Source organism: Pleurodeles waltl, chromosome 6 (genome assembly GCF_031143425.1).
Source record: "Pleurodeles waltl isolate 20211129_DDA chromosome 6, aPleWal1.hap1.20221129, whole genome shotgun sequence".
NCBI classification, from domain to species: Eukaryota; Metazoa; Chordata; class Amphibia; order Caudata; family Salamandridae; genus Pleurodeles; species Pleurodeles waltl.
Window position 1 is genome coordinate 326,816,437 of NC_090445.1, and position 15,284 is coordinate 326,831,720.

Below are 15,284 nucleotides of genomic sequence, written 5' to 3' on the forward strand. Positions count from 1 at the left end.
CTCTTTTCTTCTGTACTTTCTGGTTCACCTAAGGATTTCTGACTTCTCTTCCTATCTCTTCCAAGCTCTGGAGAAGATGCTGTCTGTTGTTTTCCCTGCCTATTTCAAGGCTGTCCGTGAAGAGAAAGAGCGACTAGTAGTCATGAGTATCCTGGAGTCCATGAATGACATGTTGAAGGAGGGGAAAGGTGACATAGTCCGAGAAGCAGGGCGTCTCTCTGAGATCTGCAATGTAATTCGGGAGGTGCTCCAGAAAAAGGTAACTGTATCTGCAATGCTCTGTATAGTTTTTCCCCCTTCTATTGTCTTGTACACTTATAGTTCAATTCTTTCTCCATATCACTTCCTATTTTCCAGCCATACTTTGTGTTCTCATTCATTTGTTATCTAATAAGCTGGTCATCTTTGTGCATCCATTTAACCATCTATATGCACTTTCCTCTGTCAACTGCCACTCAATAATTTCCTCTCTCTTTATTTTGTCTTTTTCTCGCTCCATTTCTGCATGCGGCATTCCTTTCATTGTTAATTGGTTTATCTCTTCACTTTTCTTCTTTGAGGAAGGTATTTTTTAGAACCCCGAGCCCAGTGCCTCCACCTCATGTGTCTTCTTTGATGCATCACGTGCAAATATCAGTCCAAGTTAAAAGAATGCACCCTAAACCTGTTGTTCAAGACATAAACCATCAGAAACTCCTAACAAAAAGTTTTTAACAGTCACACAAACTCAACTTACAGTGGTGATTCTCTTGCCGCTGTTGTAGCAGCTTAATCTGATCAAGACTTCTAGCTGCAGATCCTAGGATATTAACAAGCGTCAGACTGGATCCAGAAACCTTTAAGCAGTCCCCTTGCATGGCAGCAGGTGGAGTCCTTCGTCTCTGTGTGGCGTAGTTGGCATCATCTGCGCCTGAAGTGATGCGTGCTGTATCTATATATGCAGCACCATAGCCCACACACCTCAGTTACTTCTTTTTGCTGTCCTTCTCGCATTCCCAGACATTCTCATGTAAGTCCATTAAGAACAGCTCCAAGAACTCGAAGCGCTCTTTGACTTCTGTGTCACTCTCTTCAGGCAACACAAGAGAACAATGCCACAAGCCCTACCTTGCTCTCAGGTTGTTCCTGTGCAATCATTGTCAGAAACTGGGTCAGATCTGCACTTCACCAAATTTCCAGGAGCCAGAGCAATCCCACCCCTACCTCTTATAGCCAACTCCACGCCATGTATGCATCATCTTGACAGAAGTGACATGTGCATGGTACCTATATAGGCAGCTACCCCGGCGCTCTGACTTCAGTGCTTTCCTTTCCATGCCAGATAGAACCAATCCGGTCTGATCTAATGCTCAGTCACTTTTTGACTGGCTTCTTTCAATGTTTTGTCACTTTTTTTTTTTTTGTTTGTTTTTTAGAAATAGTCTCCTGATGTGAGAGATGTCATCCTAGAAAACTGGTTTCACACCATGTGGGGCCGCATAACAGACCCCCTATTTGGTGTGTGTGTTGTGCTTGGAGTGTTACCATATCTACAAGATCTAATAGGATTGCTTCACCACACATCCGAAGGCGCTGAGGGAGCGTTCTCTTAAGCTTCTCACCACTGATGTCGGTCCACTCCATGATGCTCGGGATCCTGATCGTGCAATGGGTCCCTTGACAGTTCACGTAGCTCGCCCCGATGGTCGTTGTCGCACTTCAAATTGTCAGGGAAGTCTGGAAATTCGCACAAGCACAAAAAAAACAAGTATAAAAAAATCCAAAAAGTCAAAGCGGTCTTAGACTTAGCAGCACCCATTGAAGTCTTCTGACGAGATGCATCAGCACTGCAGGCCCCACCTGTAGGAGGCTGGCCCTCTATTTAGTGTGCAAAGCTATTTACACTGTGCGGATGGTCCAGGCAAACACACAAATATGTATACCAGATATTTCATAACCGAAGGTAAGTAACTTGTACATCTGATAGAGACTTCTAGTTGCAGATTTCCTACCTTAGAATAGATACCCAGGCAATGCCATCCTCGGAGGTGGGCTGCGAACCAAGATCATACTAGAAAGTCCTGCAGGACCAAACGATCAAAGTAGCCATCCAGACGGAACTGACTGTCCAGGCAGTAATGTTTTGCAAACGTGTGCAGGGATGCCCACATAGATGCCCGACAGATATCCAGGACAGGAACTCTGCATGCACGGAGTGGAAGCAGCAGTCGCTCAGGTGGAATGAGCGCGCAAGCCCTCAGGGGGTTGCTTTGTGGCCAAAGCGTAGCACATCTTGATGGAAAGAAGTACCCATCGAGAGATGGTACGTTTTTGCACCACCTTCCCTTTCTTTGCACACACATACCCAACAAAGAGTTGATCGTCCCTCTGGAAATCTTTAGTACGATTGAGGTAGAATGCCAATGCTCTTTTTGGGTCCAGATGGTGGAGTCTCTTCTCCTCAGGAGAAGGATGTTGGGGTGCGTAAAAAGTAGGCGAGGTGATGGACTGGCCTACATGAAGAGGCGTAACAACCTTAGGAAGGAAGGAAGGAAGCCTTAGTGCGCAACACTGCTTTGTCAGGGTGCACAGACAAGAATGGAGGCTTTGCAGAAAGGGCCTGAAGCTCACTCACTCTGCGAGAAGTGATGGCAACAAGAAAGACAGTCTTGAAAGTGAGGAGCAGTGAAGGGCAATTGTGCATTGGCTCAAGGGGAGTACACATTAAGTAAGTAAGGACAAGATTGAGGTCACACTGAGGCATAATAAATGGAGTGGGAGGAAATAAATGGGTGACACCTTTAAGGAATCTATTGACAATAGGAGATTTAAAGAGTGAGGGCTGATGAGGTAACCTAAGAAAGGCCGAAAGGGCAGATAAATCCCCCTTAAGGGTGCCCAAAGGTGAGCCCTGCTGGGCTAAAGAAAAAATGAACAAAAGAACCTCGGATAGAGGGGCAGAGAGGGGATCAACCGATTTGTTGGTACACCATGCCATAAATTTATGCCAACGACAGGCGTATGCCAAAGAGGCAGTCTGAGTGTAGAATCGGTGGCCATGCTCATTAGCTCTGGATACCAAACTCTCCATGCCTCGTCCAGAGTCACCAAGATGATTTGGGCCTGGTTGTTCCTGATCTTCTTGAGAACTCTGGGCAGAAGTGGTATAGGCTGGAAGGAGGCCGGAGTTCCACTCGAGACGAAGTGTGTCTCCGAACAAGTGCAGCCTTGGAAACTCCAACGCACAAAACAGCTGACATTGCACGTTCTCTTCATAGGAGAACAGATCTAACCAAGGCTTTCCCCACTTATGAAAGAGACGTTTCACCACCTCCGGATGGAGATGCCATTCATGATTGGCTGTGCATCGATGGCTGAGTTCATCCGCTCTGGCGTTGAGAGAACCCGCCAGATGTTGAACCACCAGGGTAATGCCCTGATGTTCCAGCCATGTCCAGAGGTGTAGTGCCTCCTGACAAATGGTCCAGGACCCTACTCTGCCCTGTTTGTTGCAGTACCACAGGGCAGTAGTATTGTACGTGAACACCTGCACTACTTTCCCTTTGAGAGACAGAAGAAATGCTTTCAACGCAAGCCTGATCGCACGGAGCTCCAGAAGATTGATATTGAGTCCAAACTCCGCCGGAGGCCAGAGGCTTCTGATCTTTGCTTCTTCCATGTGGCCGTCCCAACCCAGAAGTGACGCATCTGTCACTATCGATAGATCTGACTTGGGAAGGGAGAGGGATCTTGTAAGGAAACACCTTCCTTGGTATGGTTACTGTAGAAAAGTACCATCTTGTCTGATATGTTACCCCCATTTTTACTGTATATATGTTTGTTTTTGCCTGTCTCACTGGGATCCTGCTAGCCAGGACCCCAGTGCTCATAAAGTGTGCCCTGTATGTGTTCCCTGTGTAGTGCCTAACTGTATCACTGAGGCTCTGCTAACCAGAACCTCAGTGTTTATGCTCTCTGCTTTTAAAATTGTCACTGCAGAAGAGTGACTAATTTTACCAATTGCGATTGGCACACTGAAATACCCTTATAATTCCCTAGTGTAGGAGGCTGGACTGGCTTGTAGTGAGTACCAAGGGGTACTTGCACCTTGCACCAGGCCCAGTTATCCCTTATTAGTGTATAGGGTGTCTAGCAGCTTAGGCTGATAGATAATGGTAGCTTAGCAGAGCAGCTTAGGCTGAACTAGGAGACGTGTGAAGCTACTACAGTACCACTTAGTGTCATATGCACAATATCATAAGAAAACACAATACACAGTTATACTAAAAATAAAGGTACTTTATTTTTATGACAATATGCCAAAGTATCTTAGAGTGTACCCTCAGTGAGAGGATAGGAAATATACACAAGATATATATACACAATAGCAAAAATATGCAGTATAGTCTTAGAAAACAGTGCAAACAATGTATAGTTACAATAGGATGCAATGGGGAAACATAGGGATAGGGGCAACACAAACCATATACTCCAAAAGTGGAATGCGAACCACGAATGGACCCCAAACCTATGTGACCTTGTAGAGGGTCGCTGGGACTATTAGAAAATAGTGAGAGTTAGAAAAATAACCCTCCCCAAGACCCTGAAAAGTGAGTGCAAAGTGCACTAAAGTTCCCCTAAGGACAAAATAGTCGTGTTAGAGGAATAATGCAGGAAAGACACAAACCAGCAATGCAACAACTGTGGATTTCCAATCTCGGGTACCTGTGGAACAAGGGGACCAAGTCCAAAAGTCACAAGCAAGTCGGAGATGGGCAGATGCCCAGGAAATGCCAGCTGCGGGTGCAAAGAAGCTTCGACTGGACAGAAGAAGCTGAGGTTTCTGCAGGAACGAAAAGGGCTAGAGACTTCCCCTTTGGTGGACGGATCCCTCTCGCCTTGGAGAGTCGTGCAGAAGTGTTTTCCCGCCGGAAGGACGCCAACAAGCCTTACTAGGCGCAAATCGTGCGTTTGGCGTTTTTGGACGCTGCTGGGGCCCAGGAGGGACCAGGAGGTCGCAAATTGGACCTGAAGAGAGAGGGGACGTCGAGCAAGACAAAGAGCCCTCACTGAAGCAGGTAGCACCCGGAGAAGTGCCAGAAACAGGCACTACGAGGATGCGTGAAACGGTGCTCGCCAAAGTTGCACAAAGGAGTCCCACGTCGCCGGAGACCAACTTAGAAAGTTGTGCAATGCAGGTTAGAGTGCCGTGGACCCAGGCTTGGCTGTGCAAAAAGGATTTCCGCCGGAAGTGCACAGGGGCCGGAGTAGCTGCAAAGTCGCGGTTCCCAGCAATGCAGCCCAGCGAGGTGAGGCAAGGACTTACCTCCACCAAACTTGGACTGAAGAGTCACTGGACTGTGGGGGTCACTTGGACAGAGTCGCTGGATTCGAGGGACCTCGCTCGTCGTGCTGAGAGGAGACCCAAGGGACCGGTAATGCAGCTTTTTGGTGCCTGCGGTTGCAGGGGGAAGATTCCGTCGACCCACGGGAGATTTCTTCGGAGCTTCTGGTGCAGAGAGGAGGCAGGCTACCCCCACAGCATGCACAAGCAGGAAAACAGTCGAGAAGGCGGCAGGATCAGCGTTACAGAGTTGCAGTAGTCGTCTTTGCTACTATGTTGCAGGTTTGCAGGCTTCCAGCGCGGTCAGCGGTCGATTCCTTATCAGAAGGTGAAGAGAGAGATGCAGAGGAACTCGGCTGAGCTCATGCATTCGTTATCTAAAGTTTCCCCAGAGACAGAGACCCTAAATAGCCAGAAAAGAGGGTTTGGCTACCTAGGAGAGAGGAAAGGCTACTAACACCTGAAGGAGCCTATCAGCAGGAGTCTCTGACGTCACCTGGTGGCACTGGCCACTCAGAGCAGTCCAGTGTGCCAGCAGCACCTCTGTTTCCAAGATGGCAGAGGTCTGGAGCACACTGGAGGAGCTCTGGACACCTCCCAGGGGAGGTGCAGGTCAGGGGAGTGGTCACTCCCCTTTCCTTTGTCCAGTTTCGCGCCAGAGCAGGGGCTAAGGGGTCCCTGAACCGGTGTAGACTGGCTTATGCAGAATTGGGCACATCTGTGCCCAACAAAGCATTTCCAGAGGCTGGGGGAGGCTACTCCTCCCCTGCCTTCACACCATTTTCCAAAGGGAGAGGGTGTCACACCCTCTCTCAGAGGAAGTTCTTTGTTCTGCCATCCTGGGCCAGGCCTGGCTGGATCCCAGGAGGGCAGCTGCCTGTCTGAGGGGTTGGCAGCAGCAGCAGCTGCAGTGAAACCCCAGGAAGGGCAGTCTGGCAGTACCAGGGTCTGTGCTACAGACCACTGGGATCATGGGATTGTGCCAACTATGCCAGGATGGCATAGAGGGGGCAATTCCATGATCATAGACATGTTACATGGCCATATTCGGAGTTACCATTGTGTAGCTACATATAGGTAGTGACCTATATGTAGTGCACGCGTGTAATGGTGTCCCCGCACTCACAAAGTTCAGGGAATTGGCTCTGAACAATGTGGGGGCACCTTGGCTAGTGCCAGGGTGGCCTCACACTAAGTAACTTTGCACCTAACCTTTACCAGGTAAAGGTTAGACATATAGGTGACTTATAAGTTACTTAAGTGCAGTGTAAAATGGCTGTGAAATAACGTGGACGTTATTTCACTCAGGCTGCAGGGGCAGGCCTGTGTAAGAATTGTCAGAGCTCCCTATGGGTGGCAAATGAAATGCTGCAGCCCATGGGGATCTCCTGGAACCCCAATACCCTGGGTACCTCAGTACCATATACTAGGGAATTATAAGGGTGTTCCAGTAAGCCAATGTAAATTGGTAAAACTGGTCACTAGCCTGTCAGTGACAATTTGGAAAGAAATGAGAGAGCATAACCACTGAGGTTCTGATTAGCAGAGCCTCAGTGAGACAGTTAGTCACTACACAGGTAACACATTCAGGCACACTTATGAGCACTGGGGCCCTGGGTTACCAGGGTCCCAGTGACACATACAACTAAAACAACATATATACAGTGAAAAATGGGGGTAACATGCCAGGCAAGATGGTACTTTCCTACACCTAGTATATGGTACCTAGGTACCCAGGGTATTGGAGTTCCAGGAGATCCCTATGGGCTGCAGCATTTATTTTGCCACCAATAGGGAACTCAGGCCCTTCACACCTATTTCCAAAGGGAGAGGGTGTAAGAATTGTCTGAGGTGAGTAGCCTCTCCTGGCCTCTGGAAATGCTTTGAAGGGCACAGATGGTGCCCTCCTTGCATAAGCCAGTCTACACCGGTTCAGGGATTCCCCCCAGCCCTGCTCTGGCGCGAAACTGGACAAAGGAAAGGGGAGTGACTACTCCCCTGACCAGCAGCTCCCAGGGGAGGTGCCCAGAGCTCCTCCATTGTGTCCCAGACCTCTGCTATCTTGGATGCAGAGGTGTGAGGGCACAATGGACAGCTCTGAGTGGCCAGCAGGTGACGTCAGAGACCCCTCCTGATAGGTGCTTACCTTTCTCTGTAGCCAATCCTCCTATGAGGGCTATTTAGAGTCTCTCCTGTGGGTATCTCAGCAGATAACGAATGCAAGAGCTCACCAGAGTTCCTCTGCACTTCTCTCTTCGACTTCTGCCGAGGATCGACCGCTGACTGCTCCAGGACGCCTGCATAACTTCAACAAAGTAGCAAGAAGACTACCAGCAACATTGTAGCGCCTCATCCTGCCAGCTTTCTCAACTGTTTCCTGGTGGTGCATGCTCTGAGGGTTGTGTGCCTTCACCCTGCACTGGAAGCCAAGAAGAAATCTCCCATGGATCGACGGAATCTTCCCCCTGCCAACGCATCTTCCCCTCTGCATCACCGATCCTCTGGGTCCCCTCTCATCTTGACGAGCGTGGTCCCTGGAACACAGGAGCTGTGTCCAAGTGTCCCCGACAGTCTAGTGGCCCTTCTGTCCAAATTTGGTGGAGGTAAGCCCTTGCCTCCCCACTCTAGACAGTAATCCTGTGTACTGCGTGAACTGCAGCTGCTAGGGCTTCTGTACACTTTTGCAAGACTTCCCTCGTGCACAACCTAGCCCAGGTCCCCAGCACTCTGTTCTGCATTGCCTAACTCGCTGAGTTGGACTCCGACTTCGTGGGACTCCCTTTTGTTGTGCTGAGTCGACCGTCATGCTCAGATCTTCTGAACGCCTGTTCAGGTACGTCTGCGGGTGCTGCCTACTTCTGCCTGGGCTCTCTGTGTTGCTGAGCACCCCCTCTGACTCCTCCTCCAAGGGGTGACCTCCTGGTCCTTCCTGGGCCCTGGCAGCACCCATATCCTTGAACCATGACTCTTGCAGCTAGCATGGCTTGTTTATGGTCTTTCTGCGTGGAAACAACTCTGCATCCTCCAGCCCGCCGTGGGACATCTTCTGACCAAAGGAGAAGTTCCTGGCACCTTTCGTTGTTGCAGAATCCTCAGCTTCTTTCACCCGGAGTCAGCCCTTTTGCACCTTCATCTGGGGTTTAGTGGGCTCCTGCGCACCTCCTCCCCCCGCCCCAGACACTTGAGTGACTCTTGGACTTGGTCCCTTTCCTCTGCAGGTCCTCAGGTCCAGGAATCCGTATTCCCTATCTTGACTTTACTGTCTTTCTGGGGTAGTAGTGTCATTTTACTCCTACTTTTCAGGGTCTTGGGGTGGGGTATCTTGGACACCCTTAGTGTTTTCTTACACTCCCAGTGACCCTCTACACACTACACTAGGCCTGGGGTCCACTTGTGGTTCGCATTCCAATTTTGGAGTATATGGTTTGTGTTGCCCCTAGGCCTATTTTTCCCTGTTGCATTCTATTGTGTTCTACGGTGTTTGCACTACTTTTCTAACTGCTTACTTACCTGATTTGGTCTGTGTGTGTATATTTTGTGTGTGTTACTTACCTCCTAAGGGAGTATAGCCTCTGAGATACTTTTGGCATATTGTCACTAAAATAAAATACCTTTATTTTTAGTAACTTATTGTGTTTTCTTATGATATAGTGCTAAGTGATACAAGTGGTATAGTAGGAGCTTTGCATGTCTCCAAGTTCAGCCTAAGCTGCTCTGCTATAGCTACCTCTATCAGCCTAAGCTGCTAGAACACTTCTAATCTACTAATAAGGGATAACTGGGCCTGGCACAAGGTGTAAGTACCACAAGGTACCCACCTTAAGCCAGGCCAGCCTCCTACAGTTACCCCCTGACTTTTTTGCCTTTTGTTGAAGCCATTTATGATTGAAAGTGTGCTGGGACCCTGCTAACCAGGCCCCAAGACCAGTGTTCTTTCCCTAAATTGTACCTTTGTTCCCACAATTGGCACAGCCCTGGCACACAGATAAGTCCCTTGTAAATGAATCCCCTGCCCACCTCTCACTACCTGTGCCATAGGTAAGTCACCCCTCTAGCCGGCCTTACAGCCCTAAGGCAGGGTGTACTATACCACAGGTGAGGGCCTATGTGCACGAACACTATGCCTCTACAGTGTTTAAGCAAAACCTTAGACATTGTAAGTTTAGGGTAGCCATAAAGAGTATATGGTCTGGGAGTCTGTCAAACACAAACTCAACAGTTCCATAATGGCTACACTGAAATCTGGGAAGTTTGGTATCAAACTTCTCAGCACAATAAATGCACACTGATGCCAGTGTGGGATTTATTGTAAAATACACCCAGAGGGCATCTTAGAGATGCCTGTAGGAAAGTAGCCTCTTTCTAGCGTGGTTGTCCACACTTTTGGCCAGTTTGTGAGTGTGTGTCAGTGTGTTTTTACTGTGTCACTGGGATCCTGCTAGCCAGGACCACAGTGCTGATAGGTTTGTGGCCTAATATGGATACCTGTGTAGCACCTAACTGTGTCACTGAGGCTCTGCTAACCAGAATCTCATTGCTTATGCTCTCTCTGCTTTTAAATTTGTCACTGTAGGTCAGTGACTTCATTTACCAATTTCAGTTGACATACTGGACCCCCCCCTTATAAGTCCCTAGTACATGGTACCCAGGGCATTGGGGTTCCAGGAGATCCATATGGACTGCAGCATTTCTTTTGCCACCCATAGGGAGCTCAGACAAACCCTTACACAGGACTGCCATTGCAGCCTGCGTCAAATAACGGACACGTTATTTCACAGACATTTTCACTGCACTTAAGTAACTTATAAGTCACCTATATGTCTAACCTTCCCTTGCTGAAGGTTTGGTGCAAAGTTACTAAGTGTGAGGGCACCCTTGCACTAGCAAAGGTGCCCCCACATAGTTCAGGGCCATTTCCCCAGACTTTGTTAGTGCGTAGACGCCATTACATATGTGCACTACTTATAGGTCAATACCTATATGTAGCTTCACAATGGTAACTCCGAATATGGCCATGTAACATGTCTAAGATCATGGAATTGTCCCCCCATTCTAAATCTGGTATTGGGGAGCCAATTCCATGCATCCTGGGGGCTCCACCATGGACCCCCAGTACTGCCAAACCAGCTCTCTGAGGCTTGCACTGCAGTTAGAGCTGCTGCTGCCTCACAGACAAGGTTCTGCCCTCCTGGGGTCTGGGCAGCCTAGCCCCAGGAAGGCAGGACAAGGCTTTTCCTCTGAGAGTAGGGTGTTACACCCTCTTCCTTTGAAAATAGGTGTTAAAGGCTGGGAGGGGTAGCCTCCCCCAGCCTCTGAAAATGGTTTGAATGATGCCCTCCTTGCATAAACCAGTCTACACTGGTTCAGGGAACCCTTATCCCCTGCTCTGGCGGAAAACTAAACAAAGGACCACTCCCCTGTCCATCACCACCCCAGGGGTGGTGCCCAGAGCTCCTCCAGTGTGTCCCAGACTTCAGCCATCTTGCTTTGCAAGGTGTGGTGGCGCCCTGGAGGGCTCTGAGTGGTCAGTGCCAGCAGGTGAAGTCAGATACCCCTACTGATCGGTCCATACCTGATAAGGTAGCCAATCCCCTTCTCAGGGCTATTTAGGGCCTCTCCTGTGGGTTCTCTTCAGATTCTGCTTGCAAGTTTCCTTCAGGAACTCTCTGCAACTATTTCAGACTCTTCTGACCTCGGATCAACCGCAGCCTGCTCCAAGAAATGCTGTAACTGCAACAAAGTGTCTACAAGAGACACTTTTCTTCAGCAACCTCAGCTCCAAGTCAGCAACTTCAACATCTTCCACGGTGTGCATACTCTGGGGGCTCCCTGTCTTCATCCTGCTCCAGAAGGACCGAAGAAATCTCCCGTGGAGTGACGGAGTCACTCTTCTGCTGCAAGCAGGCACCTTCCATGCTATACTGATACCCTGGGACTCCTCTCACAGCGACGAGCATGCACCTAAGGACACAGAGGGTGGACATTATCGACATAGACTGACCTGAGGGTCCTGCAGACGCAATTTGGAGGCGGTAAGACCTTGCCTTCCCCGAGAAGAGCGGTACCCTTGTGTATTGCGTCTCCTTCGCCTCCTGAGGCCTCTGTGCACTCTTTGCTAAATTCCTTTGTGCACAGCCTGGCCCAGGTCCCCAGCACTCCACCCTGCGACACTCAACTCGCTGAGTTGTGTTCCAGCGGCATGGGGCCTTCTTTTGTTGTGTTGCATCAACTGGATTTTGCACCTCCTTTGAACCCAGATCCTGCGGCTTCTCGGGGTGCTGGCTGGCATCCTGAGGCCTCTCTAAAGTGCTGAGAGCCCCCTCTTCTTCCTCACACAGTTGAGGCGCACAGGTCCCTCCTGGGGGCATCCAGCGCCATTTTGATGAAAAACACACTTTTGTCGTAGTCAAGCCTTGTTGGTGCCTTCCACCACGAAATCTCATCTGCAACAATCTTCTCGCCGTGGGACATCTTTTGCATCATGCAGGAACCCGCTGGCATCTTCCTAGGGTGCATTTCTGCAGTCTTCTAATAACCAGGGACTCTTCTTTTGCACCCTCTTCTGGGTTGGCAGGGCTCCTGTCCTTCCTGGTACTTCTTTCGACTTCTGGACTTCGTCCCCTTCCTTAGCAGGTCTTTGGGTCCAGTAATCCAGCAATTCTTCTTTGCAGACTTGGTTAGATGCTGCAAAATCCCACAAACGAGGTGTAGTGCTGTCACAGCCGGGAGGCCGGGAGGAGAGTCAAGCAATAGGGCAGGAGCCCTTTAAATTATCTTCGCGCTCCCGCCGTCACGGGTAGCGCTGTCACAGCCGGGAGGCCGGGAGGAGAGTCAAGCAATAGGGCAGGAGCCCTTTAAATTATCTTCGCGCTCCCGCCGTCGCGGGTAGCGCTGTCACAGCCGGGAGGCCGGGAGGAGAGTCAAGCAATAGGGCAGGAGCCCTTTAAATTATCTTCGCGCTCCCGCCGTCGCGGGTAGCGCTGTCACAGCCGGGAGGCCGGGAGGAGAGTCAAGCAATAGGGCAGGAGCCCTTTAAATTATCTTCGCGCTCCCGCAGCGCGGGACGCGCGCGGGCGGCGCCCGGGCAAAGCCCGGGCCAAGGGCAGGCCCGTCCTTAGCCCGTCAGAGACCGGAGGAGGCTGGGCTGGGCCCCATCTCTTTCACCTGTAGTAAGAGAATTACTTGTTATCTAAGAGTTGCTTAAGAGAGTACAGATTATAGCACCATCCTACTATTCCTAAATTGAGAAGCCTATTCTTCACTCAGCCCTTCCCCCATTAATTCCTCCTCTAAGCTACCCCATTGCGGGCATCTTCCCAATATGGGGAAAAGGAAGGCTATAGATTTACCAGCACAATCCAAGGGTACTAAAATCGCAAAAAAACGCCCAAGTAGACCTTTGAATCCAGCTATACCCAATGGGTTAAACCCATTGGATGAAATAGATCTCCTAGTTAAAGAAGTTGAGTCTATGTTAGGTACACAAACAACTCTAGGGGCAACTAATTTAAAGAGAGGCCCCCCTAACGATAGGAAAATCCCAGAGTTATTTAAAAAGAAGGGGTCAAGGGATCCTACAGATACTATAATAGGGGTAGATGGAGACGGGGGCCCGCATAATTGCAAGGGCCCCCTACCGTTACCCACTTATAACATAGCGAGTTCTCCAGTATCCCAGCTGGGTCTCCCACACGTACCACATACACCAACCCTTCTACCATTGACTCCGGTGATCAAGGTGGTCCCTAGCCTATTCTGTACTAATCGTTTTGAACCTCTATTGGTAATAGAGGACTCGCCCGTGCCCACGAGTGTGCCCAAGTGCAAGTCAGTAGTTGGAAAACCCAACCCTAGTGTTATTTCACCGATCCCCCAGCTCGAGCCAGAAGGCAAAGAACCAGTAGCTAGTAGAGACAACCTGGCTACAGTTCTCCAGAGAGTTGATGAAGTTAAGGGACTGGTTTTAGTATTAATAGATCTTATGAAGAGCAATCGTGCTTGTGCTGGACTTTGTAAAGTCTGTGGGGAGGTCAGGGGGGAAGAAGTCTTCCCATTATCTGCCCCACCAATGGGGACGGAGCTAAGGGACAATTGTTGTCTCCCCACTAGAAGGGGGACAGCTCTTCTAGGGAGGGAAGACTACCGTTGTGATCCCAATATCGACAACATGAGACCCAGGAGGTCTACAAATGTACCTAGGAACAGAGACCGTCAAGGTAGTTGGTCAAGTAATCTTACTAGTGACAGGGCCAGAGGTAGGACTAGCAAATCCGACCCACCGGAAACTGTCCAAGACTCCAGCCTTACACAACCCCCCAACAAGTCACATAAGACTCCCTCTAACAACATCACTCTCTCCCTATACAATACTGAGAGTATAGTTAATAAAGAACAGGACCTGTTTATAAGTCAGGGAACAAATAAAATCTATTTGACTAATGTTCCAAAACTATCGCCAGGGTTAGCTGAGAATCAAGCTTCCTTGATCAACAAAGTCATACATTGGATACGTTCCCGACGAAGTTGTCTCTCTGTTATTCGTTCTGACATAATATCGGCCAAGAGAAGCAGCATCACAGGGACCAATCTTGACATAATAACTATCTATTTTGAAGACAAGTATATGGTGACACAATTAATGGATTTTGATCGTCGTACCCACTTGGAACATGCAACAACCAGGGAGGGAATTAGACTCATGTTACACCCACAAAATACTGGACAAGCCATGGGACTGGCAGGATCTGATGGTTTAACTAATTCCCGCGGAGATGCTGCACGAAAGGAAGTTAATCCCAGGCTGTTGCCCAATCCTGTATGACTGACTACTGAACTAGTAACTAATGTGACGGCCTGCTCCAAGGCCTTACATTTTACGGGGGATGACAAAACATTATCACCAAACACTTGTAGTACTGACTCGAGTGTGGTAGACGCTGGATGCACACCCGTGGTGACAAACCAAGATAAATGTACATTAGAACTTATGTCATGGAATGTTGCCGGCCTGGCAAAGAAACTAGATGATGGTGAATGGGCCTCTTTTATTAAAAAAACAGACATATGTTTGTTTCAGGAAACTTGGGCGGAGGATGCCACCAATATAGATGGATTTCTCTCATTTAGTGCACCTGCTATACCTCCAGAGAAGGGGAGGGGCCGGGCAAAAGGTGGGCTCTTATTACTTGTTAACAAGAATTTGCAGTGTGACTACAAGCTTTTGGGAATTGATTCTGTAGATCTAAAAGCCATGTGTATTACGTTTAACAGAAGATTATCAATTGTTATTGTTAATGCTTATATACGATCGGTCCCAAATGGCTCCGAGTCCCATACCCTGGCTATTCTGTCTGAATTTGTAGGCAGCCTCCACCCCTCAACTATTCTAATCATAGCTGGAGATTTTAACTGTACCTTCGAGCCTTCTATTCTCACAAGTGGTTTAACTGATGAAGAAGATGAGCAGTGGGGGATCCCACAACTATCTATTACCCAGCCTTGCAAAAAATCTCGGGTGGCCATGCAATTAGCCACATTATGTTTAAATCATGGCCTTAGGGCCTGTAACGGTAGAACTCCATCTGATATGAACAGCGCACCTACTTTTAAAAGGGGCATGTCGACAAGCACTATTGATTACTTCTTGGTAGATGTTAGGTTGTGGCCCCAATTGGTAGATATGAAAATAGAAGTAAGATGTGACAGTGACCATTTCCCCTTGCTCCTTACTCTTTCTGGAGAAACGTTCAGGAGAACACTTAATAACCATGTCACAATCATTCCGCCATCTTGTTGGAACAACAAATTCACCAAGATTACATGGCCAAAAGTGGTGTCCAACCCTCATCATATCAGAGCAATATATCAGATTTTTTTAAATAATTTGGCAGAGTACGAAGACCAGGCAGTGGGGAATATTCCGATTCTCAAAATACATGACAACATGTATACCCAACTACGG

The 15,284-nt window shown here is 48.8% G+C and overlaps 1 protein-coding gene across 1 annotated transcript in view; it reads left to right on the plus strand.

Moving 5' to 3' along the window:
• Window positions 1-15,284, plus strand: part of IPO4 (importin 4) — a 1,872,953-nt gene that overhangs the window by 1,118,375 nt on the left and 739,294 nt on the right. The window contains exon 23 of the mRNA XM_069238173.1: window positions 66-259. Coding sequence (XP_069094274.1) covers window positions 66-259 — 194 coding nt within the window. The remainder of the gene's footprint in view (window positions 1-65; window positions 260-15,284) is intronic.